The sequence below is a fragment of the Crocodylus porosus genome, unplaced genomic scaffold, assembly GCF_001723895.1.
Source record: "Crocodylus porosus isolate Cpor-Errol unplaced genomic scaffold, CroPor_comp1, whole genome shotgun sequence".
Taxonomy (NCBI): Eukaryota; Metazoa; Chordata; order Crocodylia; family Crocodylidae; genus Crocodylus; species Crocodylus porosus.
In genome coordinates, this window is record NW_017728950.1 from 8,448,787 (window position 1) to 8,474,496 (window position 25,710).

Sequence of the window (25,710 nt, forward strand, 5' to 3'; positions counted from 1 at the left end):
CCACTTCTTCCTGGTCTGGTGGTCTATAGCAGACCCCACCATGGCATCACCCTTATTGCTTTCCCTTGTGACCCTAAGCCACAGACTCTCAGCAGGCCTATCTCCAGTCCCTCTCTTCAACTTCAGCTACCAACCTCCTACTACCCACACCAAATGTATCATCAATCTCTTCCTGAATAGCCAGAATGCTACTTCTTCAACTCTAACCCTGTTTACTTCTTGGATATCTTTGCCCTTTGATATATGAACATGTTGTTGCATCAATTCCATCATGAATAGTGGTGTGGATGAGTTTGCACTGGTATGTGCACAGTAAAGCAGGCTAATAGACGGCATATGGGAACTGTGAGATGCACTTAGCTGTAATGATTAGAAAGAAGGGTAAACGTGAATATGCGTGTGTTCATGGGCAGCATTTTATTCACATTGATGGGAGGCATAGACAGAACAGGATTATGTGGCAAGAGCATGGAACTAAAGTAGTCCATGCAGATGTGCAAGAACACTGGGGATGCTGCCTGAGTGCACTGTGGGAACCATCCAGGCCTAAATGACTTAGCAGAGAGACAGTGGGAGCAATGTCACAGATACCCAGCTTCTCTGCATCCCTACTAAATGCCTATGTTCCCCAAGACCCAATCAACAATTAATGTTTCCTAAACCTCATTCAGTTTTCTTGCGCCTAGCTTCTAGCCTGCTTCTCCTGTTTACTAAGGCATGGGCTTTGCACCATCAGAAACAGGCAGAGATGAATGAAAGATTTTCATCAGAAACTGAAGTAGCTGAGGGCACTGGGATACAAAGACACATGACACTGGAGGTTTAAGAAAAACATCATCTATCCTCAGAGTCAACCTAAAATGACAAGAGCTGGCAACACTGAAGTAACTGAAGAAATTCCAAAAGTGTAAAATTGTTAGCATAGAAGGCAAAGTTTGCTCTTGAATCCTGAATATAAATTCCCTGTAGATATGGTGCTGTCTGTACTGCTTTTGACTATGATCTAAATTTGGACAGTAGGTGTCACTATTACCCACTCACACAGAGTCACCTTCTCAGTATGTTGTACACTTCCCAATATAAATGATGATTTTTCTTAAAACAGTTTTTTATTTGGTAGGCAAACTACATTGGTCCCCCAAAATTTTACATATTTATACAAAGATTTTCCAGATATGCTGACACCTCAATGACTTTCCAGGCACACTGAAATGTTCTGTTTAAGAAACTTCAAAACAACTGAGCACATTGTAAAATCTAGAGTCATGATTTTGTTAGGCATATTTGGTAATCATCTCTTAGATTCACATGATTTTAAACTGCACTTTAGTTATGCCTTGCAATCTACATATGCAATCTTCTTTGGGAATCCCTTGTAGTCCAGGATGATTGTCTTTCATGACTATAAAGGCCTTGGTTTTGAAACATCTGCTTAGATCAGGGGTGTCCAACCTTTTGAATGTAGGGCTGGATCATCAATTTTTTATCACCCAGTGCACTGGTGAGCCTTATTCAAACGCCTCACAGGAAGCGGTATCACATCAGGAAGTGATGTCACGTGACCTTTGACACCAATGAAGTTGCAGAAAGTGACAATGAAATAGGTCTGGAAATGTGGTTTAAAATCCAAAATAAAAACAATATAAAAGCAGCAATGAAATAATACCAAACACTTGACTAAAATAAACACTTTCACTTCTACTCACTTCTCAATGAATAAAAGAAGCATAATGCAAGTCGACAGATCAAATGTGGAAAAGATATCAGCCAGAATGGAAACTAATCAAAGTAACAAAATATGGGCATTTTTGAGCAAAATCTTCAAGAAGATTTACTTTTACTGAATTAATAACTTGTTAGTAACACATCTTTAACAAGTAGTAACAAGTTGAACCCCTAACCCCCCACAAAGAGAAACAGAAGCAAACACAATCCAAACACTGGATAGTATTTTTACAAAGATTTTTACCTGCTCCAAATTTACGTTGGAGCCCAGATCATTAATGCTCTATTCTTAAGCATATTGTCCAGTCTTTAACAAGCATACAGCACAGTTTCAGGGGGCTCAGCCGCAGCTTTCCCTCCCTGGTGCAGCCCAGCCAGCCCACCCCGTCCCTTATCAAGTGGTGGCTTCCCCATGTGCTGCTGCACTTTCCCCCTACCTGCGCTACCTGTTTCCAAAAGGCAGGAGGCTCCACCGCCGCTTCTGCTGGCCAGTGCCATCCCGTCCTGTCCCAAGTGGCACACGGCTCTGCCGCCACTTCTGCTGGCTGGTGCAGACCTGGCCTGGCTCCTCCCATCCCCAGCAGCACGTGGGAAGCCAGCTTCAACTGCATGCCACTTTACCTGGCTGGTGCTGACCCGGCTGGATCTGTGCCATCCAGAGCAGCATGAGGCTGAAGCCGGCTTCCCACAAGCTGCTGGGGATGGGAGGAGCCCAGCCAGGTCTGCACAGGCCAGCAGAAGCAGTGGCAGAACTGTGTGCCACTTAGGATGGGACAAGCCCGGCTGGAGCAACAGGGGCTCAGCTGCATTTTCCCCGTACCTGCGCCAGTCAGCCCCGAGCAGCACATGGCTCCGCTGCCACTTCTACTGACTGATGCCGACATGGCCGGCCCCCTCCCATCCGCAGCAGCACGTGGGAATCTGGCTTCAGCTGCATGCTGCTCCGGATGGGGCAGACCCACCTAGGTCAGCACCAGCTAGCAGAGGTGACGGCGAAGCCGTGTGCTGCTCAGGACTGACCAGCACAGGTAAGGGAAAAATGCAGCTGAGCCCCTGCTGCTCTGGCTGGGCTCATCCTGTCCTGAGCAGCACACGGCTACTCCTCTTCCCACACGCACCACGTTGGCAACATCAAGCTGACACCATGCATGTGGGAACCTTGTCTCTTCCCAGCCCTTCAGCAGCCATTAGGTTTACTTTCGGTTCCAGTCGCAGCACCTTGGGCCTCAAAAAATGGCGGCCCATGGGCTGTATGTTGGACAAGCCTGGCTTAGATGCACCCCTGCACATGCACAAAGCCCCACGGTGGGCAGTGAAGTTTTATGCCCAGGGATAATGGTTGCACATGTCTCTTGGCAGGATCACAGCATCAGTCATGTATTGAGCCTACCACTAAAGAGAACTCCCATCAGTAACCTACCTCAACTTCAAGCCTCCATAACCAAACCTAAATTCCTCAACCAACAGTATTACTGAACCAACAGGCTGAAGATCATGTTTGTCCATGCCCTACATATTTGAAAATAAATTTCTTTTGATCAAAAAATAGTTATGTTCTCTGGAAGCCCTCATTGTAGCAAGCACTTTTGTCTTTTTCTTCATAGATTATTCAAGAGTTTGGATTCTAGGGGGTTTTTTAATTGCATACTTTTTGAAATAGCTAAAAAAGTCAGTATTTAAGTGCTGGCAAGGAAGATGACATTGAATGGCAAATAGGTATGCACTGCTCACTGGTAAAAAGGACAGAGGGGAGTAGAGTAACAGTAGATGGTGGGAAAGCAAAAAGCATCCTACTAGCAGGTGAGCTTGAGTCAAACCCTGAACAACACAGAAAATAAGGATTTTCAAAGTTTGGACCTAAATTTTGTGTTCTGGCACTATCTCTAGTTACTAGAAATTTTGGTTTTAATGAGTAGGAAACAAAGTCAAACTTCTGTTTTGGTGGGTGGGGGGTGGAACCTATTTGAATGGATGTGAACAAATGGTGAGCTAACTGGCAGCAGGGTTCCATCCATTTTGTTCTCTGCTCCAAGAAGTCCGCTAACTGTTCTATCGAGGTGCATTAGAAACACTGTTATTAATGTCACGGATCACTCTGATGTGGCCCAGAAATTATATATTGAACTACTATGCATTAGAAGTCATTAATGCTTCAGAGTGGGTAGATCTACATGTTCATTAATGAGCTTTTGCTACTGCACATTAAAGTTAGTACCTCTAACTACTAAATGGGCATTAGGCTGCCCTAATGCACAGCAGCAAAAGCACGCACTTTTTTTAGTGACACTTAATGTGCAGTAGCCTAATTTTACTGTGCCTTAGTGTATTAGCACCTTTTTTGCCATGGCACTCTAATGCACAGTAAAATAGTCTACTGCACACTGAAGTGCAAGTATAGACATGCCCAGTGTGTATCAAAATAGTATTCAGAGACAAAAATCAACAGGGACAGGGTATAGGAAGGCCAAAACTTACATTATATAAATTAATTATATTAGAACTCTGCTGGGATGGAGCAGAGGAGGAAGCATAAGGAAAAAACTACCATATTTGTTTCAAGAAAGCCAAAACACAACCATTTTTCATTTCTATAGAATGTACCTGATGTTTTAAAATTTGCTTCTCTTTGAATCAGTAATGTAAAAGGCTCTAATATAAATGTCAAGCTGTTAAAAAGTCAAGCCTTTGACATATCACTTAGGCTGAAATGTTTTTAAAACAAGAGGAGATTTTTGCCAACCTCTTGGAGGGCAAGGTTTTCTGAACACAAGAGAGGGAAAAGGGGTTGCTTATTCAAACCTTAAAATAAGGATATCATGATTATAAAATTAACAGTGTTTGCACTTGTCTTGGATGCTTGAACAAATACTTTTTGTCCTACTACAGAGGTGTATGATCCTACCAGTAATTCGGTTTTCAATTTCTCCTTGCATCTGGAGAGAGTCAACATAAATGGTCCTGTTTCCAATGATTCGTGCACATGCAATTCCTCTGTAAGGCTGACAGAACCCATCTTCCTGGTAATCTTCCCTGCAAAAGACAAATTTGGATTGTATAAGTGCATCTACAGATGTCTCGCTGTCCCCAAAGAATTTTTAAGAATTTTATTCTTATAAAAAGATTGTAAATCTGGAATTCTTCAGTTCTGCAGGTGCTGCTTTCTCCCTCCAATTCCCTTTATACCAGTCCAGCAGTATTTATGGAGGTACCACTGCAAGCCTCTAAATCAAGAAAGGAACAAAGTAAGAACCAAGAATACTCAATACAATTATATGCTAATGATAATGTTATTTGACAGAGGAATCTATTAGAAAGCTGCTAGACTGAGATAGTAACATAGGTTGCATTACATATCCTCATACAGTCCTGGCATATAACTGAATTAAATGAAAGCAGACAAACAGTTGGTTCTCTTCTCCCACTCCTTTCAACCATTCTTCAATTCCTGCAGCAAACAGAGAAATAGGACTTGCCAAGCTTTAATTAACATACAACATAATTCTGAACTAAAGCATGCATGCAGCCAGGAAAGCAGCCTGACAACCTGGAAAGCAGTGCCCAGCTGATAAGGGGCAGGGGAAGAGGTGTGTGGGGAGGGGCAGATTGAGGTCCCCACAATGAGGGCGGGAATGGGAGAGGGGCTGGAGCAGGGGCATGGGACGAAGGTGCACATGGCTCGTTCCAGAGGCACAGGGGGTGGAGAAGGGGAGCGGCTCCTGCGGCTGCATGTAACCCTGGAGGAGGCATGGGGGTATGTGCCCTCTGGATGTGAGCACAGGGTAAGGGTGGACTGGCGGCAGTGCTGGGCTCTTCCTGGAGAGGGGTGCTGGGTTGGGGTTGCACTTGGGGCAGGCAAGGTGGGGCGGCTGGCAGCAGTGTGGGGAGGGGAAGCTATGGGGGGGTCTCAGCCATCCTAAAATTCACAGTAGCTCCCCCCATTACCCCTCTCCCAGCACCACCGCTCCCTGCCCCGCCCCTGCCCACAGCCCTGGCCCAGCCTCTCCCTCCCTGCTGGGAAGAGGCTGACACTGCTCCTGGCTCCAAGCAGGCAGCCTGCTCTTGCCCCACACACAGCTCTGTGGGGCTCATGCCTTTAATGCCTCCCCCAGACCAGCTGCTCGTGGCTCCATCCCATGCCCCACCCTGCCCCAGTTGGGCAGTGCCTAGCCCTGCCCCAGCTCCATTCCCTACTGTGGGGGCTTTGACTGTGCCCCCACACCCCTTCCTCCTCACAGATTTACCAGCCTGATGCTGCTCTCCAAGTTGCTAGGCTGCATATTGGCAATCTGCTCGGGATCAGCTGACATGGCTCATTAATAATCAGTCATCGGTATCAACCCAAAACATCTTTGTTGTTGTACTCCTACCCACAATATAAATGTTAGATGTTAATAAAGTAATCTTTTATGTACAAATATAGCATTAAGATTGACTTCACCAGAGGCATTTCACTGTGCTCCAATACAAAACAATGTCAAGGTAGAGCCTGATGCTTTCAGGACAAGCTAACTGTCACAATGAACTATTTTAAGCTGCAGACTCATTATTATAATAAAACCTCTTATTTTGTAACAATTCCCAAATATGCTGAGTCTGAAACATCAACGTGTTGCACTTGCACAGTTAACAAGTCCAGAGAACCTCAATGGGAAGTCAACTATCTTCGTATTTGGCTGAATGAATATGAAACCCCCATCTGACCTTTCTCACAGGCAGAGTTCAAACACCTACCCTGGGGGAAATAAGTCAGTGATGAGATCTAAATGTAACCATACCTGACATTCCTTCTATACCTCTGTGTGGAAGATACCTTGATAAGAACAGGAACCTTGCCAGTATAAAGAAACTGCAAGAATAAGTCATCTAAACAACGATGTTTTGGTGACAAAAGTAGTATGATCAGTTATTCAGTGTCAGTATATTTATTTCTGTCATGAACTTTTAAGGACAGGTCAGATACTATGTATATATACACATGTATGTTAATACAGATTTCCCCTGTGGAGTGTAATAGTCAACTGCTGATTAAACTAAACTGGATAGGGCCATTACCATGGATGCAAGCAAAAGTAAACAGTAATTTGATGTCAGAAGTTCTGACAGAAGCAGGCCTCTTGTTAAAATACATTTGGCATGTATCCTGTGTATCAGTCTAGCATACCTCAGGCAAAGCATTAAACGGAGTCTGGCTACCATTAATGACCTAGAGAACTAAGCTAGATTTAACCCTTTTAACAAAGACAGTCATTTTCAACAAAGCTGTAGCACTCCTAGGCTTCATTCTCCAGTCAAACACAGTTCTCTGGAGTCATAGGAAGCTTTTGATTCATGTCCCAAACCAGATGTCAGTAACTTAATTTATGATCAGAGCCGGAGTTAGAGCTGCTATGGCTGAAAATAAGCAGAAATTAAGACTTTTCAATTTCCTGTTTTTTTAGATGTAAAGACTCTTCTGCTCAAGAACATTGTTAGGAGCAGAACTTGACTCCAGGGCCAGGTACAGACATTACACTTTTACTGGTAGTGACTGGAAACAAGTCTGTACTCATAACAGAACAGAAGTTCGGTACAGGCTGGTTTAAAAATGGTGGAACCTGGTTTAATACTTGCCCCCACCCACACACACACACACACACCCCAAGGGGCAAATATATGTTCGGTTTGCTACCAGTCTAAACTATGCCACTTACAGGAAACCATGCAACTTCATGCAATTCTGTCTTGGGCTTTTTGAATGTGTGTACCTAGCCCAGGAGAACAGTCCACAAGAGCTCACTTTATCCCACCTGCTAATATCTTAACCATGAACTCCAAAGAAAAGAAGCATTTTGTTTTTGTCCTTTAATAGCCTTTTAACAACAGATATTTAACAATACTATCACATTACTTCTCCTCCTACTTTTTTCTTCTTTTTTTAACAGGGGTGTACTAGGAATATCAACTGTTGTGAATTCCATACCCCTCCTCAACTCTCGCTGGGAGACTCTTTGAAACACCAGATACCTGCAAACAGCACAGAATGCCATTTCCTCGACCTCTCCCCCAATAACAACTTTTCTCCCAAGTTTTCATCAAGTTTGTGAGTAAAGCAGCTTTAGAGAAGCAGTACGACTAAACTTGTCCACTTCTCTTAATGCTCCAATTTCAGTTTCTGTGATGTCATATCCCAACTAGTTTTCCGGCAAATAAGAGGAGTATATTTGTAAGGAACAAAAGGCTGTCCCTAAGCTAGCAAGCAAGAAATACTGAGGAGAGAGGAGTGGCTTAGATTATAACCATAAAAGAGCATCAACTGAGCTGGCTTGGGCACCTATTTCTTGCAAAAAAGTGATGCTTTTCATCCCAATAGCCAGCAATAGATGTGGAAAATCACAGTTCAAATCCTTCCCTCTTATTTGGAGCAGGGAACTGAACTCAGGAGCATGGCTTAACCCTTGGGATATTAAGTATGTTGGCATGGGAGTTTCTCAACACCTCCTGCTGAAGGTGTTTCATGTTGCAAAACTATTTTAAATTTTTTATTGGGCCAAAGAGAGAAGGGGAAAAAGTAAGAGACCGACTCAATAGATCAGTGGCTAAAGACTTTGCCTGGAATATGAAAATGGTAGGTTTCTGTTCTTGCTGCAATTAATAGTTCATTTAAGCTTCAGCAAGAGAAATGGACAGAACCTCACCCCAAAAGAATGAACAACCTTATAGTTGAGCATTTCACTAGTAGATGGGAGACCCAAGATCAAATCTCTGCTCCAAATCAGGCCAGTGGCATAACTAGGGTGAGGAAACCACCCTGGGCACCAACTTGGGAAAGGAGGTGAAATGGCTCCCCCTGGCAGCTATGCAATGACACTAGTGATGCAGTGGCAACTGGAAGTCACCATGGCCCCTGTTCCTTGAGCACCGTGCTGCATTGCTACATGGATGAATCAGGAAGAAAATAGACCCGAACTGGAATTATGTACATCCAAATGAGTGCTCTCATCACAAGGAGAGGCTACGGGACCTGAACCTGTTCAGCCTCCACAAGAGAAGGCTGAGGGGGGATCTAGTGGCCTGTTACAAACTAGTCAGAGGGGACCAGCAGACACTGGGGGAGTCCCTGTTCCCCTGAGCACTGCCAGGAGTGACCAGGAATAACGGTCACAAGCTGGCAGAGGGTAGATTTAAGCTAGATATCAGGAGGCGCTACTTCACGGTCAGGGCGGCTAGGATCTGGAACCAACTTCCAAGAGAAGTGGTGCTGGCTCCTACCCTGGGGGTCTTTAAGAAGAGGCTGGATGTACACCTTGCTGGGGTCGTTTGACCCCAGTACTCTTTCTTGCCATGGCAGGGGGTCGGACTCGATGATCTGCTTAGGTCCCTTCCAACCCTAGAAACTATGAAACTATCACAAAGGAAGGAGCATAAGGGAGGTAGTGGGGAACCAACTCTTACTTTTTCATGTGGAGTTAGGCATGCCCAGAACACACATGCTAGGCTTAGTAGGCTAGAAAGGAGGGAAGATGCCTGCTGAGACAGGTGTGAAAAAGGCACTGATCATCTCAGGCCTGTCAAGATGCAGCAGGAATTTAGATATCAGCTATGAGCTTAAGTTCTCTTTCTGAATCTATCCCCTCTCCATTAGAATGTAGGATATCCCAGTGATAGTTTAGTAGCATTTCAGGCCATAGACATATTACATGGAAAACAGAAATGTCAAAAGAGGTCTTTTTATAGACTTGCTGTACAGAACCAAAATTGTCATCCATTACTGAAGTTTCATTTTGTAACATTTATTATTTCTTTCCTATATAAATGTCAGTGACAAAACATTAACAATATTTGGAGTAATAAAACACAGCATTATATATAGGAAACAGGACTGGAAGGAGCTTCCTTTGCCATAGCACACAGTCCTCTGCATTCATAGGCAATTATTAATTGAAGGAATTATCTATATCCCCAACATAGCTACTTCAAAACCTCATCCACAACTACAAGTAATGAAAATCAAAGCACTAAACATTATATGCAAATATCCATCTCACTTCAATTAGGTATCTGGAATAATGATTTTAAAATATCTATAAGTATTGTAGGCTATGATACTATTGATCAAAAATATTCCTTTTATATGTGTGTGTATGTATACACAGAAAGAAAGAAAGAAAGAGGAAAATAATAATAATTAAATACTACTTTAATATTACATGTGAAATAATGACAGCTAGATAAAAACTTCAAAGAAATGACCTTCAAAGCAAAGAGGCTTTTCTATGGAGAAGTTGAAATATTGAAAAGAATCCATATTGACAAAATGTAACATATAACAGAGTCTATTGTATGCATCTGTCTCAGATGAACAAGCTGGAGGGCATATTAGAAAACAATGTTTTAACATATGAAGAGTGACTCATGGAAACTTCATTCTATATTAAAATCCTTTCCTGGAGGTACATGAGAATAGAGAAGTCAATTTGGAGTCTGCAGTAGGTACTTACTTAGTGTCCCTGACAATAAAAAATGATCTGACCTAGTGGCTTTTGTTGAAAAATTCAGAATATTTCTGCTTTAAATCTGGATGTTAAATACGACATCTCATATGTTACAACAGGGGAAAGGAACACACAGGTTTTACACAGATGGTGCACAGAAACATAAAGGCTTAGCAAGTGTTTAAGGATTTGACACAAGTTCATTCAGTCTACTTGGAAGTAGAGGGAGGAGGGACTTTGTATTTATTTGCTAACCATAATGTTTCTTTCTGTATAGCACAAACTCAAGATAGAACACAAGGAAAACTTACTTTAAGTTTAAACCTCTCTCTTGGTTAAGGTACAAATACATGTCTCTTTTCTGCAAAATTGTCACAAATTCTCTCACTGAAAATTGTTAGGCAAGGAAAACAAAGAATGTGAATTGTTATTCACATGGTGCTAAGCAGTACCTTTGTTTATAAACTGCTATAAGTCAATTAAATACAGATTATAAGGAATTCATATCTGAATTTAAATCAAAAGATGCCCATTAAAATAAAGTGCAATATAGATTCAAATTAAAATATAAGTGGGGTTTAGTATCATTAATTCATTTCCCGATAACAGTTGACAGATTGAAAAAATTAGTAATTAAGAGCTCCATCCTGCCAGAAAAATGAACTGGAATTAAGGGAACAGAGTAACTAAGTTTCATTTCAGAAAATACCTCTTAAGAATATAGTTAAGATTTCATGCCTGCTCAAGAAAGCACTGGTACTTATGATCAAATCCTTTCCTGAATCATAGTTTAAGAGATTACAGCAATATGAATTTTTAGAATTTTCTGATGTTTTCGTCATTTTACAGAAGAAAAGTGAAAGTGTAAATGTCTTTGGTTTCCAGGCTTGTTAAATTTGACCCAAACAGAAATCTGATATTTTCCATGCAACATCTCTGTTGATCACAGTGCACTTACAATTTGGCACCCAAATATTAAGATGACCTGCAGTCTAGGGATCGAGATTGATGGTTATATTTAATATATTTCAGAAAAATTAAACTTTAAAAAATAATATAGTTATCTTTTTACTGTACTATACAGAATAAAAACAAAGGGATTATTTGAGGTAGATTCCTTTTGTAATGTGACAATCATCTACTTAAATACACTCACAGGTCTATAGTAGCAGGAATTGCTACTGATCTTCCAGCATCTGAAAAAAATTAAAGCAGTTTATAGTATGTAATAGATAATTGATACATTAGTTGAAAGATTCCATAGACATTTCCATAAGGGAACTATAAATGCTGTCAAAATTGCCCATACTTATATCCACAAAAGATTTGTCTACCTGTGCTTCAGGCACTCTTCCTACACTACTGGCCTCAGATACGAAATACAATTTAATTACTGGTTATTAAAGGTGGGAAGAGGGGATTATTTAAGTTGTCTGGGGCTACTGGGACTAGACTTGTAAAGTAGGTGTAGATAGATTCTGAAAAGACTGGAATTAGAGGCTGGGAAAACGGTCAGAAGTCGGTGATCATGTTTGATATGGGCAGAGAGGTAAGAGAATTTTTCCCTTGAGGGAAACTCCTAAGACTTCTGATAGGAATACAGTGGAGGGAACATGTCTGGGGAATTCTTAGGACAGAAGCTACAAAGACAAGGGTATTTAAAAGTCAAGCCAGCTGGATCAGAGAGATAAGGATATTGCAGTCTCTAAGCCCAGAATGTAGCTATCTGATAGAGAGGAAGCATTCAAATTAAATGATCTGCAATACAGAGAATTAAAGGAATAAAAGAAATATGTTTAGTTAAAAGAAAGCAAATCACACTAATGTGGGACTACATTTTCAGAACAGTGTTCAGGAGGGGACCATTAAGGGCTAAAGAATTTCTAAATTTTAAATAAATATACAAAACTGGTTTGTTTAAACTGCATTTCAAACCAAGACATCTTATAATCTACTACTGCAGCTCTGGTTATATGTTCCACCTACTCCTAAAAATATTGTCAAGTCAATCATAATATGTAATGCTAACTCCAGGGAAGCTAGCTGGGCTCATAAGAAGGTCACTTTTCCAATCCCAGACTGAGTATGTTTCCTTTAACATCTACTTCTTCCCCTAAAAACAGCAAGTAACATGGAAGAGAGTCTAGAGAGAACAAAAACCTAAATGTTACCTTCCTAAAACCCTCATTTGTGTGAAAATTTGTAATGCCAACATTTTAGAGAACGTGTGGTAGGTTTATTCAGAAAATATTCTTATGGTGAAACAGACTATGGTGAAACTAATCTGAATAATATGCAATAGGGAAACTTTATTTCAGAATATTTTTTGGCTGTGCACTTGAAAGGGAAATCTGTAACTTTAATTCTGAGGAAAACCATATGATTTTTATTCTAGTTCTTCTGAGAGTGTTAAATCGGATTAACACTTGTAATGAGAACTATAGTGTAATTTAAGATTTGCTGGGGACTGCTAATTAGCAAGAGAGCTGTTTCCCCTTTGGGCCTGGTACTGTTCCAAAGAAGTTAAAGGGAATTATTACTGACTTCAGTGGCAGCCCTACTGAGGCCTAACTAACGGGTGCACATTATGCCCCTATCCGTGGAGATGAAGGATGCGCTCAGTATTCAAAAGCACTCAGTAGTTTAACTCCCCTCCCCATAGGAACAGTTGGGCTATGGCTGGGTGCTCTGAAAGTTCAAACATTACCAATGTATGTTAAGCTAGAAGACAGAAATAAAATCTTTTCCATTCAGGAGCAGAAAGGTAATGAGTAGCATCAAAAAAGAAAAGGAGTTCTGCAGTTTTCATTTTATAAACTAAACAGAGGGGCCACATCTTTAACTTGTATAAATAGACATAGCTCAGTTGAAGTCAATGGACCTATGACAATTTACACTCCTGAGGATATGGCCCGTGAATTTTGCCACACTCAGTTAGTTTCCCTGCAGACCCAAAGATTATGGTTACTACATACTTGATACTTCAGGATTTCAATCTAAATGATTCAAAATCACATGTTGTTTCACTGTCATTTCCTAGATTGAAAATTAATATGTATTTTGTTGTCTGTTAGTGAGAAAAAATATATTGAATTAATTCCTTGAAAATGGGATTTAAAGTAAGTAGTATTTAGTCAACAAATGGGCATCTTAAACACAATTTGTGTTTGCAATAATTAGTTTCCTAGTATATGTTATTGCTAAAGTTCTAGAAAATTTCTTAAAATTATTGAAAAGGTCTTCTTTGCCTCTCTGAAACAATGTCAGGCATGTTTAACTTGTTACCATCAAACACAGTAGCTGATGTTTCATATTAACTCAGATAACCCAAACAGATCCATAATAGTTCTTATTTTGTTGTAATGGTCATCATAACATAGATTAATCCAAAACACAATTCTTTATGAGAATGAGAAACAAACATGAGAAAAATACGATGTTTCTCTCAAATAATAATTTGCAACCAGCATAATTCTCTCTCTTTTATTGTAAATGTTTCTTTAAATGGATATAATGAGTCAAATGCTTTCTTAAACACAGATCCAACAGATCCAGCTATTAAGGAAGTTGTCCAAAGAGTTTTGTCTATGAAATTTTATTAAAAGATTTCTCCTTTTGTACACTGTAATTAAAAATTGCATGGGAATAGGATGGCCTTTTATGTCTAATTTATATTAGGAAGTTATTTAAAGGGTAAAATCTATATTCAGGCACACGCTTAAGTGTATAGCTCCAGTGGCATGGATTTTAAGCAGATGCTTGAATATGTTGCTGTACTGGGGCACTAGCATGTGTATGTGTACTAGGTACTGGCTACACTATTCAATTAATTAAATAGTTAAAAACAGCAGTAAATATTGTAGACCTAATTTTCATACAACCAGTCTGTGTTATTTCACCACCCAGAGCCCAGTATCCTCAGTATAAGTGAACTTGGCAAATTACTACAGAAGCAAGAAAGGTATAGCAGAGTGTTTGTTAGGCAACATTAATTATTAAATGTTAATATATATTCCAATATTTTCAGTTATTTTAAGCACAATTGGAAAAAGCATGCCAGAAAATGCTGTTACCTGTAAAGGAAAGCCAGAGAGATTATATTTTCTAGCCTGCTACCCATTAAAGGGAAGGATACTAGACCGCCTTCTAACATAACAACTCAGAGTCAATCTCCAAAGTGACTCTGCAGGGGGAGAAAAAGGTTACTGTTCTAACAATAGCCCTCTACTGTTGTCATTGAGCAGCACATTATAGCTTCAGTCTGATCTAAAGGTCCAAAAAGGTCTATAAAATCATGAAGTGTACAAAACAAATAGGCAACTGTTATTCACCAAGTCCCAAAATAGTAGAACTAAGGGACACCCACTGAAGTTAGTAGGAGACAGGTTTAAACCAACAAGAGAAAGTTCTTTTATATGTAATGGATAGTTAATTTGTAAAACTCATTCCCACAGGAGGTTGTAGTGGCAAAAGGACTAGGCAATTTTGTATATGATAAATTAATTACTTGCTATGAAACAGAACAGTCAAAGACATATCCTTTGATACTTTTAAGCCTATGATAGTGGGTGCAATAAACATATATACTTGGCTCAGTGCTCTCTCCCTCTAAACGCTGGACATTGTTGGAGACAGAATGCTGGGGTAGACGGGTCATTGGTCTGACCCAGTATGGCACTTCTTCTGTTCTTATCTGGTCAATTGACCATTTCTAGCTTTCAAAAAAAGCTATAAACGGACTAAAGTTATTACAGTAGTATTTTCATAAATTTTAGCCAGGGGGCCTGGAGGTCCTTTCTGTCACGTACTCATACTTCTTACCTTAAAGCAGGGGCTGATAGCCTTTTCCAGTGGGTGGATGGAATGACTCTGAAGAAGATGGGCACTGGGACCCAGCCACCTCCACTGCTTCTTCCAGCTGCCCTGCTCACCTTCTGCCAAAGCCCCTGGCATCTGGCTGCGATGGGCAGAGCCCCTGCTGCTAAATGCCATCAAAGCCGTAGCTATACAGGCTGAATCCAAAGACTCCATGGTCCAAATTCAGTGTGTGGGCCAGAGGCTGCCAACCCCTCCCCTAAAAAGTCTTGGGAAAGGCTATGCCCTCACCAAGGTTATCCAGGTTGTGTTATCCATACCAGGAGAGCATTATAGTCAATATGAGACAGACTATGCTGGTCCACTGAGGAGTTTAGAAGAAGCTCTAAAACCACAGTGTTTGGTTCAGTACAACAGAAGAAGATCTGTGCCTGGTTGCTGTGCTGCCCCTGTGGTGGAGAGTAAAACCAGCTGAGGTGAGCAAGAGGTTTGAGTAAAGAAAGTACTACCAGTGCAGGAAGGAGCAGGAAGGCTGTGTGGGAGGGCCATGGCACAAGTTACGTTTAAGATATGAGTATGGTGTTAATTGTGCCATAAGTGGTAACCTGGTAACACATTAAAGCCAATTTATGGCACGATATATATAGCAAACAAGTTACAAAAATATTCCACATATAACATCTTTGTGCCTCTTTTGTATCATGATTTAAATGGAATATGTGGCACGTGAGGGCTAACCCATGACAGATCCCAGTGCTGAGCTGAATGTCTGGTATGGGTCAGCCAGGGGGTCCAGGACACAGTCTTTCCCTACCCAATCAGTGGCATCAGGCTGGTGGAAATTTTCTGTCCTGGACTCAGTGCTCCCACCTGATCCCTGGAGGCAGATGCAGGAGCACCATGAGGCTGACATCATGGAGCACCTCCCCAGCCTCACAGCACCCCACAGCATCTGGTCCCCCATGCCTGGCTCATATCAGCCTCATGTGGTATGGCAGGAGGCATGATTGTTGGGGTCAGGGATCAGATCCCATCATGCCCATCATAGTTGGGATCAGATCCAATCATAGTACAAAGAACATGTACCAGGGGCCAGAGATAAAGATGAATAGCTATTCTAGTGGGGGAGGGCTTGGTGCTTTATTGCCACTAGGATCAGAGGGATGCCACCAATGGGAGGTCTAAGCTATTATTAGGGTGTGGACGATCACGCATCTTCTATCTGTATTCTGCTCTCTGCCTAGTCGGCCACAGCTGGAGCAGAGAGAAGACCAACGAGGAAGATAAGGCTCTTAGGCCTTCTAGCTGGCTTTCTGCCCAATACCAACAGCAGTCCTCGGCTGTTAGAGGGTTTTTGTTTGCTTTGTTTTTTATTTTAAAATAGCTAACCCAGCTGTTGGAACTTTTGAGAACAGTTTGTAAACTCAGGCCAAATTCAACAACAGCAAGACAATGCTGCGTGTTGTGATGTACATACCAAAGAGAACATATATGCAATGAAGATGTACTGAACAATCACATTGTTAAAAAGCCTCTCAACGTGGATCCATAATATCTTTAGTTTGGTTTGCACACGGCCATTTCTGCCTGTGTACCCAGAACATGCACAAGAGTAGATGCACTTTGCCAGATGGATCCCTAGCAGAAGAACTTGCTAGAAATCAGTGACTTGGGAGGGGGTTGGGAGGTCATTTGATAATGGACCTGCTTATTTTTTGTTTCCTACTTGCATTTTTTTAAAGCTAAAACAGACACTAAAGTCTCCCTAATATATTCTATGATTCGATCCACTTTGTTACCAGGGATTTCATACAAATGCCAGAAGAAGAAAAAATGTTCGATGAGAAAATCCATATTAAGCTGGTGGAAAATACTAATTTTCACAAGTTTTAGGGAAAAAAATGCTTACAAAATCCTAGAAAAAGTATTTGTTTTTCCCCCAAAGCAGAATTAAATCCAAAAAAAATTTTTTTAATTAACAAGGTTTAGTTTATTATTCCCTCTTACTTCTTTCCTCAAAGACACCCAAATATTTCAACCAAAATATTTTGTTCAAGAAGCTATTTTTTATCCAAAATTGTTTCAGTAACAGAAGTTTTAACAAACTCTACCTAGTCAGGTGGCTAAAATATGAAAATAATTGTAACATGAAACCAACGATATTGAACGTAGAAACTTTTAGGCAGACAAATTATTAACAAAGGTGGCCTTGATACTTCCGGTAAGGCATAGACAGATTCGATGTCTAACAGAGGCACTTTGTCACTCAGCCAGAAGCTATTATAGCACTGACTGTAAGTTCAAGCTTCTGTAATAATACATACGTTTTCCTCTTCAAAATTCCTTTGCAAACAATACTGTTTTCTAGAGCTATATAAACATCAGTCTTTTATAATCATAAAAGGAAATTAGATTGTTTGCTTTACAGTATTTCTTTCTGGTCATAAATAAGAAAACAATATTCTGCGTGACTTGGCACGTTCTTTTCATCCAAAACACCTAAACCAGTGCTCCTCAATCATTTTTAGGTTTGAGGCACCACTTGGAAAATGCCAACCATTAGTTTTCACTCATTTTTTACTACAGAAAAATAATGGAATAGTTTTGCTGCTGCAAAGAACTCAAGTTTTCAATACTGTGGATTCCTATTTGAAATCTCTGGTTGCATCCAGACATGTGTGGACGTTTGGTTCCCTGAAAACAAGGAGCAGCAGCAGCACTCCTTGCACCGCAGCTACTTGTCCCTGGGAAATGCCTGTGCCAAGTGCACTTCGGTGTGCGGCAAGTTACCCTGGGGTAGTAGGGGAGTCCGTGGCCAGCACTGTGCTGGCCCCAGCACCCTTACCTGGGGTTCTGGGGACCTCCAGGCCTGTAGCCATGGTGATCCTGCCAGATGGAGCCTGGCTGGCAGCTGCAGTGTGGCTTTGGGCAGCCCGGCTCCGCTTTCCAGCAGCGCATGCTGCCTGAGTGTGAGCCCAGGTTTTTTTTTTTTTTTACCTCTGGATATTTGACCCCTGGATATTTTTTGATCCCTAGTTTTTTTGACCCAAAGAAAAAAAAAAGAGCAGCAAACGCTTGTGCAGAGTGCCCTTGCAGCATGGAGAACATTGGACTGTGCGTATGTGGTGGCACTGCAGCATTTGCAGTGCCACATACCGCACGACCACATTTGTCTGGATGCGCCCTCTGGGTTTATCTTTTGAAACATGTTTGCACACTTAACAGTGCTAACATTGTGTGGCACCCTGTGGCACCCTTGAAAGGATCTCAATATACTCCAGGATGCTGCAGCACCCTGTTTGAGAATCACTGACCTAAAGTTTCAATACATAAGATAAGTTACTTTAAAATCTAAGTAGTGATATATATGAGATTTGCTATTTAACTTGAATGGAGTTTGTATGACTGCACAGAGTTAAGATTACCCAACACTTCACATTGTAAGAGCCGGTTTTCAGTGTTTATAATTTACCAAACGAATGATTTAGATTATTTTTTTTATGGCCTTAGGCTTAATTCTTTTTTGGCAGTTCAGCCAAAATGGTTCATCCAGTTAAAAGAATGAGGTTAGGGGGAAGTGTATTGTTTTGTTCAAGTTAAACAAAACAAAACAAAAACAACTTACAACCATGTGGTTGTGAACCATTTGCAACTCAATGCTGTGGAGCAGAAACTTAAAATTCACAAGAATGTTACATGTGGCAGGGATGTATCTTTTGTTGTTCCCATGAGGAACTGCCAAAATTTGGCCAAGTAATTAGCCTTTTAAATATTTTGGTTTTCACAGGTGTGGTAGAGTTTGGCATATATATTCCTCAAAGATTCCATCCGTAGTCAGCGTGTTGCAGCCCAAGGTCATCCGAGTTAAGCAGAAATTTCCTTGGAACTGATGCTGAAATTGCTCATGCCTACTGCAGGCTGCTAGGGCATTTTTACACGTACTCTGACTTCATCTAATCAGAACACTCTGGCATGCTGCAGCGTCTTCTGTATCCAGCATTCCCGCATTTCAAAATGGTGGCGGGGGTGCTTTAACTAAAGCTCACTGAATGAAGCAATGAATCTTTGCAGAAACCCATGATGACCGGCTTCCAAGTGGAAGCTGGTCACACCATGGGGTTGGGCAAAGATTCAAGGGGATGCATATTAACTTCTGAAGAGCCGCCTGTAGCTCCGGAGTGGTGGGTTGGCCAGCCACCTCTGCCCAATACTATCACTCTCAGGCACCTCGTCCCCTAAATTAGAAGCAATGTAACAGCATAACATGGTGTTTGGAACAGAATAACTACTCTGCCCCCCGCACTAATTGGCTTGCTTGAAGTCTGATTTGGGCATGACTTCATTGCTTCTGGTTTAGAAAAAAGCCTATCTGGAATAGTGCAGCGTGCTTGAGGGCATTGACTGCCAATCACAGAAACTTTATTCTGTAGACTTGGCTATAGAAAATGAAGATTAGAATTATGATTAATAACTGTAATGGGAACCCAAAGGTACAGGAGCCCTCTCCCTCCATCTATGCATCTGATAGAGCTAATTTTCTATTGTTTCTTTTTACTGTCGACTTAAAAGAGCTACTAGAAGTTTATCATCATTTATTTCTGAAGACTTTATATTTTTTCTGCACCATCCATATACTTCTATTACCCAAAGGCAAGATCTCTTCATCAAAACTCTCCCAGTATATTACAAAGATTATTGGAAACTTTATTGTAAACAGCTCTGGCAAAGCAAAAAGTTTTATGTTCAAAGTCACAATTATAATTTATTTTGGGACTCTGTGCATGTCAAGTTATGCAAACATATTAGCTTGATAGGTGGTAAGTAGTAGTGCCGCTAGCATGCCAGCTGCAAAAATCAACCTAATCATAGTTAAAGTTAATAACCTCTTACTCAATCAAAACAAATACTTAGAAAATCAATTAAGGAAACAAATATTACTCCTAAATTTAGCACACAAGCCTTTAGGTCTTCACCCTTGACAAATAAGAACCCATTTGTACCGAGACTTTTGTCAGGTTTGGGTAATGGAGAAATAAAATGCAGAAACCATTACCATTGATTTTAAATTTTAGCTGAAGACCACACAAACTATTGGATTTTTTTCTTTTTTTTCTTCCCTACTAGCAGCTCTTCACAACCTCCTGTGGTTTTTTTCCCTTCATATTAATATCAAACATGTTGTTGACAGCAATGAGAGTATGAGTGTGCTTAAGAGCCCTTGGAACATCACGCTGTAAACGGTAGACCCAGAACACTATAGTTACTCCAAATTCCCTTAGGTCATATTTAGGAATCAGCTACAGTATTTGAACTTTGTAAACACATAATGCAACTGCCAAAGAAGGTTTTAGTCCCCATTTTCAGAATCCCATATAATTCTCTGACATTTAAAATGGGCATTAAGGGAACAGGTAATAAACTGCAATTCCCTGCAGTGAGAAAACAGTAGATTACATCATGTACCATTTTTCAGAAAGAAAACAAAATTTCCTAATGTCATTAACACTGAGCTAGGTTTGTTTGGAAACTTATTGTAGAAAACTTACACAGGCAATGTATATACTTCCTTTGCCCTATGAGGCATTGCAAAGCAAAGAGCCAATCTATCTTGTTGACACATAGTGTTTTACAAACAGGACGTTTTTAAAGCCAATACTGCAGGATGTGGGATACTGAAAATGTCAGGACTTCTGATGGTAGTTCAACATACTGAGGGAATAGGTGCAACAATATGAAAAAGCTCTGTTGGTGAAAATGTGCATCCGTTCTGAAATAACTGTGGATTAAGTTTCATCTCAAAAGTGGCAGACTTCTTTCTCATACTTACAAATTTCTTTTGTAACTAACAGTTTTTGGAAGTGTAAAACCAGAACTGAGTTGAATCAATTTCTGTGATGCCTGTAGACATACAACCAAAACGTAAAAGAAACTATGGCTCTAAAGAAACTAATCCTTTATTTGACATTATTCTCATGATCAACAACCTGACTAAAATTGACATTATGTTCAGTGACTCTTTTCTCATTTTTTGACAAATGACACAGAATTTAGTTTTTAGAGACATATTTTCTATATCACTTCAAATTTTAATTTTAAGTTAGCATTTAAAAGAACCATTTCTTTTTGATTTTTTTTCTTTTATCTATTTTGGTGAAAACTCCAACAGGTAGTGTTTGTAATTGAGTTAGGAAGAAAAATATTTCTCCATGTTTACTTTTTACATACTTCTCTCTCTCTCTCTCAATTTGAAATCATTTGGTTCTTGCAAACTGTAACAAATGTGAAAATAACATTAAAAATTAGGAAAATGTCACTGTAAAACCATAACAACTCAAGCTTTTATGGGCAGGGATAATAAAACTATTTTAGCTCATTTAAACGGACTAGATGTCACAACAGTGTCTCCTTTCCTTCTTATCTAACCACACACACCACTCACTTTAAAGGCCAGCATGCTCCCTAAGGCACTCTAATTAAATCCAATGTGGCATCAAAGCTGACAGGAAGTCTCAGGGACATACAACTGTCCTTTTGTGGGACACACAATAAATACTTTGAAAGCTGTTTGAGTTACAAAAGAAGTGGGGGTAGGGCAGTAAAACCGAAATCTAAAAATCTTCACTTAAAACAGGGATGTCCAATACCTTATGGTAGTTACATGCTGCAAGCCCAAGATGTTTGCTGCATTTTTATACCTTTTCTTTCAATAAATGTGAGACTATGCCTTGTAGCCCACGTAATACAGAGTCACAAGTATTGCCTTCAAGCATTTCAGAATGATTTCTGTTTATCTGAAAAACTCCTACATGTTTTCTGGAAACAGATGGTCTTTACCTCACTTGGAAATGCTTACAGTGATACAGAGACACACGTCACAAGATGTGACAAAGGGAAAATTAAACTTTCAAGGATGGATAGGAGAAGGCAATGGCCCTGACCCTCAATTACAACTGCACAAGAAGTGAAGAAGTGGAAAGGCAATCAATGCTGTGGGAAGGCATCCATTTGCTTTAAACCCTGGTTAGCAGTGCCCCAGGTGTGACCCCTACAGGATGATTCATGGCAGTCTTCAACATGCTTAAAACAATATCAGTACCACTGTCTCCAAGTGGCCAATAAGACAGGTGGGGTTCAGCAGAACAACTGAGCCTTTTTCTCCACCAGCTACTGTGCTGGAAGTAAAAGACCCTCTAGGAGACCCTCTTAAAATAAGAGAACCTCCTATGGCTGATTATTTTTCTTCTGTAGCCAAAACAAAGAACTGTGCCTTAGGATCTGGTTTGTATTTCTCTGTTTAACAGGAGTCACAGAATCATAAAATCATAGAAAATGAGGGTTGGAAGGAACCACTGGAGGTCTTGTCCAACTCCCTGCTCGAAGAAGAACCATGCCCAACTATATCATCCCAGCCAAAGAAGGTAAAGTTCCATTGTGACTTCACTTTTAATCACATTTCACATATACATTATCTTCATTCCCAAAGGGGCATCTTAATGGGTACAAGGCACATTCTTTGCAACAACCTTTCTTTCTCCTGATCACTAAGCTATCAGTTTAAACAGTACACCTGCTCCCTACTCCAGAAAGAGAGACCAATCTTTCAAGCTAATTCTGAACCTCTGCTTCTAATGTATCACCACCTGGCTCTACAGATGCACCATATGGTCCAGTGCCTGGACACTGAAGAAGAGTTCAGGTTTATGTGACACTTCTTTTGTTCTTTAGAAACTTAAGATTTAAAAACTATTCTTAAACATTGCTCAGTAAAGTGACAGAGCAAGACAGGACTGAAATCGGCAGGATCTGATGCCCTGCAAAGTAACTTGCACAGTAGTTTGAATACTCTTTACTCCTAGACATAGTTCCACCCTGACATTCCAAACCTGGATCCTGAAGGAACAAAAATGAGGTCTCTCAAACTGTGTGAAAGTAATTGTTAGGAGAAAGCAACCACATTCTCTCCCTGTACATACAGAGTGGGTCAGAGGTCAGCCTTTCTGTAAAGTGCTCTACTACTTCAAGCAGGATAAATTGCTGTTTGTTTATTTGCATTATGGTAGCACCTACAGGGAATCACTGAACCAGGTTATGCATCAATATAGTAAAAGCCAGTCGCTGCCCCAAACACTTACCATCTCAAACATGAAGCAAACAGAGGATGGGAGAAATAAATTACTAAGGATGATCCAGTGGTCCAGTTGTTAGTCTGGGACAAGGAAACCTGGGGTTTAATTCCCTGCTTCTCTAAAGACTTCCTGTCATTTTGTACACATCACTTTGTCTCTTCATGCCTCATTTCTCCCTGTAGAGTTAGGAGAATTATACTTCCCTGTGTGGGGTGTGATATTTGCAGATCCTATAGAAATAAATCTTAAATAATTAAATTATTTACATCTAAAATAATTAAATCTTAAGTCTTAAATTTATTTAAGATTTACTTAAGATTATTTCCATTTTACAGATGGAAAATAAAGACAGTGGGGGAAAATAACTTGTCCATGTCACACAGGGAGTCTTAAGTAGAGCCAGGAACTGAATCTAGATCACTCAAATCCCACCCTTCCTTTCTGATCAAAAGAAGGAGCCAGAATTCTCTGCATATTTTATGACTTGCATGTTTTATTACCTGACACATGCTGCCTAGATATGTTAAAATACTATTTTTTAGCCATTGCGTCACATTGCCAAAGTGCAAATTTGATGACACAACAGGTGAGTGTAGTTTTGCAAGTACACCTGTTCCACTTAAATTTGAGGACCTCATCCTCACAGACCAACTTGAATGGAACAGAATGACTTGGGAGTTGAGAGAAGTAATTTATTATTTTTATATGAGGTATGTCTAAGAGAATTTTAAGTACTGCTTACATAGCATTAGAAATGCTGATGATGTCAGTGGTTAAATAACCCAAGGATGAAGTTGGAAGAGATAGGCAGATGCAGGGCTTACTGAAGCCAGCAGGGGAGAAAGGAACCGAGTTCCCCCATATTTTAAACAATGGTCATCACCAATTTTTTAGGACACCACACTTTTCATCCTTTCAAAAAGCTGTTTGTTCTTTAAATTCTATGACCAGGTACAGACATTATACTTTTACTCATATAAGTGATCAGAAACCAGTTTATACCCATAACAGAACAAAAGTTCAGCACACACAGACTGGTTTAAAAATGGCAGAACCCGGTCTAAGATTTGCTCCCCTCCCCACCCCAAAGGGTGAATGTGTGTTCTGTTTGCTACCGATCTAAACTACACTGCTTACAGAAAACCATGTAACTTAGATCAATTCTGACTCAGGCTTTTTGAATGTCTACACTCAGCCTAATAGTCTTTCTTTTAATTTCATAGATGTTAGGGCTGGAAGGAACCATGCAAGCTCATTTTGACTTAATTTTGAAATTTCATCCCTTGTTTCAGCCTCTTGGATAAACTAGTAGAAAGCAGCAAGATAATCCTGCACTTAGTACTCAGAAGAGTTAACGCCTGGACAACTACAGTCCAGGTATAGCAGCTTTTCCTAAGACTAGGGAATTGCTCCCCACCTACTTCTTCTACAGCTTCAGTATCAAGGGGCAATGACCTAAAACCTTAAGATGATATAGAGGGGTGGTGGTGCAGGAATATTCCAACAGATAACTCACACAGTTTCTAAATATGGCTTTTGGTGGGGGGACTCTTATTTCCTCATGTCCCCAAAAGATTGGAAGAATTATAATATTATAAAAGCCTTAATCTGTCTATTTGACTGTCCATCGTGGTTTATGCATGCTCTGACTGACTGACAAACAGCTAATCAGAGTGCAAAGAAGCATTCAGACAGGTGGCAGACTGTCGCCATGATAGCAGGCACACAAAGAATGGAGTAGGGGGGTGAGGCCAACACAGCTGGCCTTCCCTCCCCCCTCCCCTGCCTTCTGGAGGCAGTGGCAATGGAGCAGATGGAATGGGGGGGGTGAGGCTAGCCACACTGGCCTTGCCCCCCCTGCCCTGCTCCCTGCAGGTGGCGACAATAGAGCAGCAGGAGGCCGATGCAGCAGTGACGGGGGGAAGAAGCAGGCCCGATGTGGGGGGGAGAGGACCGGTTACACCATGGCAGTGGGGGGGGGAGGGGAGGGAAAGAATGGGCCCAGGCCCAACGTTGGGGGGCCGGATGGAGGAGTGAGCCCGATTAGGGGGAAAAGCTGGCCCGCCATGGCGGGGAGGGAGGGGGGAAAGAGCAGTGGGCCTGGCCTGACACAGCAACAGGTGGAGGAAGGGAAGAGTGAGCTTCCTCCCCACCTTGGGCCTGGGCCTACTCCTCCCCCACCCCCTCTGCCCCGAGCCTGCTCCTCCTGTCCCCCAGTCACTGCTGAGTCAGCCTGGGTCTGCTGCTCCCCCCCTACCCCGCCACGTTGGCTCAGCCTCTCCCCACCCTTGGGCCCGGTCCTCCCTGCATTGGGTCCAGGCCCACTCCTTCCCTCCCCCTGCTGCTGTGGCAGGGATGGGGGAGTGGACCTGGACCCCAAGCATCAGGAAGGAAGGGGGGAGCAGGCCTGGACAGCGGGGGATGATGACACGGGGCTCCATCCCCCCAGCTCCCTTGCCCATCATTCTTGACAGGCAATTGGCTAGCGTCTCATAAGAGGTCAAGTCCCAGTAATGACCCCTTGCTTATTCTCCGCTGCTACACTTCATAAGCATATAATTTCCTCATTATTT

The 25,710-nt window shown here is 41.2% G+C and overlaps 1 protein-coding gene across 1 annotated transcript in view; it reads right to left on the bottom strand.

Moving 5' to 3' along the window:
• Positions 1–25,710, bottom strand: part of ROR2 (receptor tyrosine kinase like orphan receptor 2) — a 256,782-nt gene that overhangs the window by 12,149 nt on the left and 218,923 nt on the right. Inside the window, exon 5 of the mRNA XM_019555129.1 lies at positions 4,628–4,755. Coding sequence (XP_019410674.1) covers positions 4,628–4,755 — 128 coding nt within the window. The remainder of the gene's footprint in view (positions 1–4,627; positions 4,756–25,710) is intronic.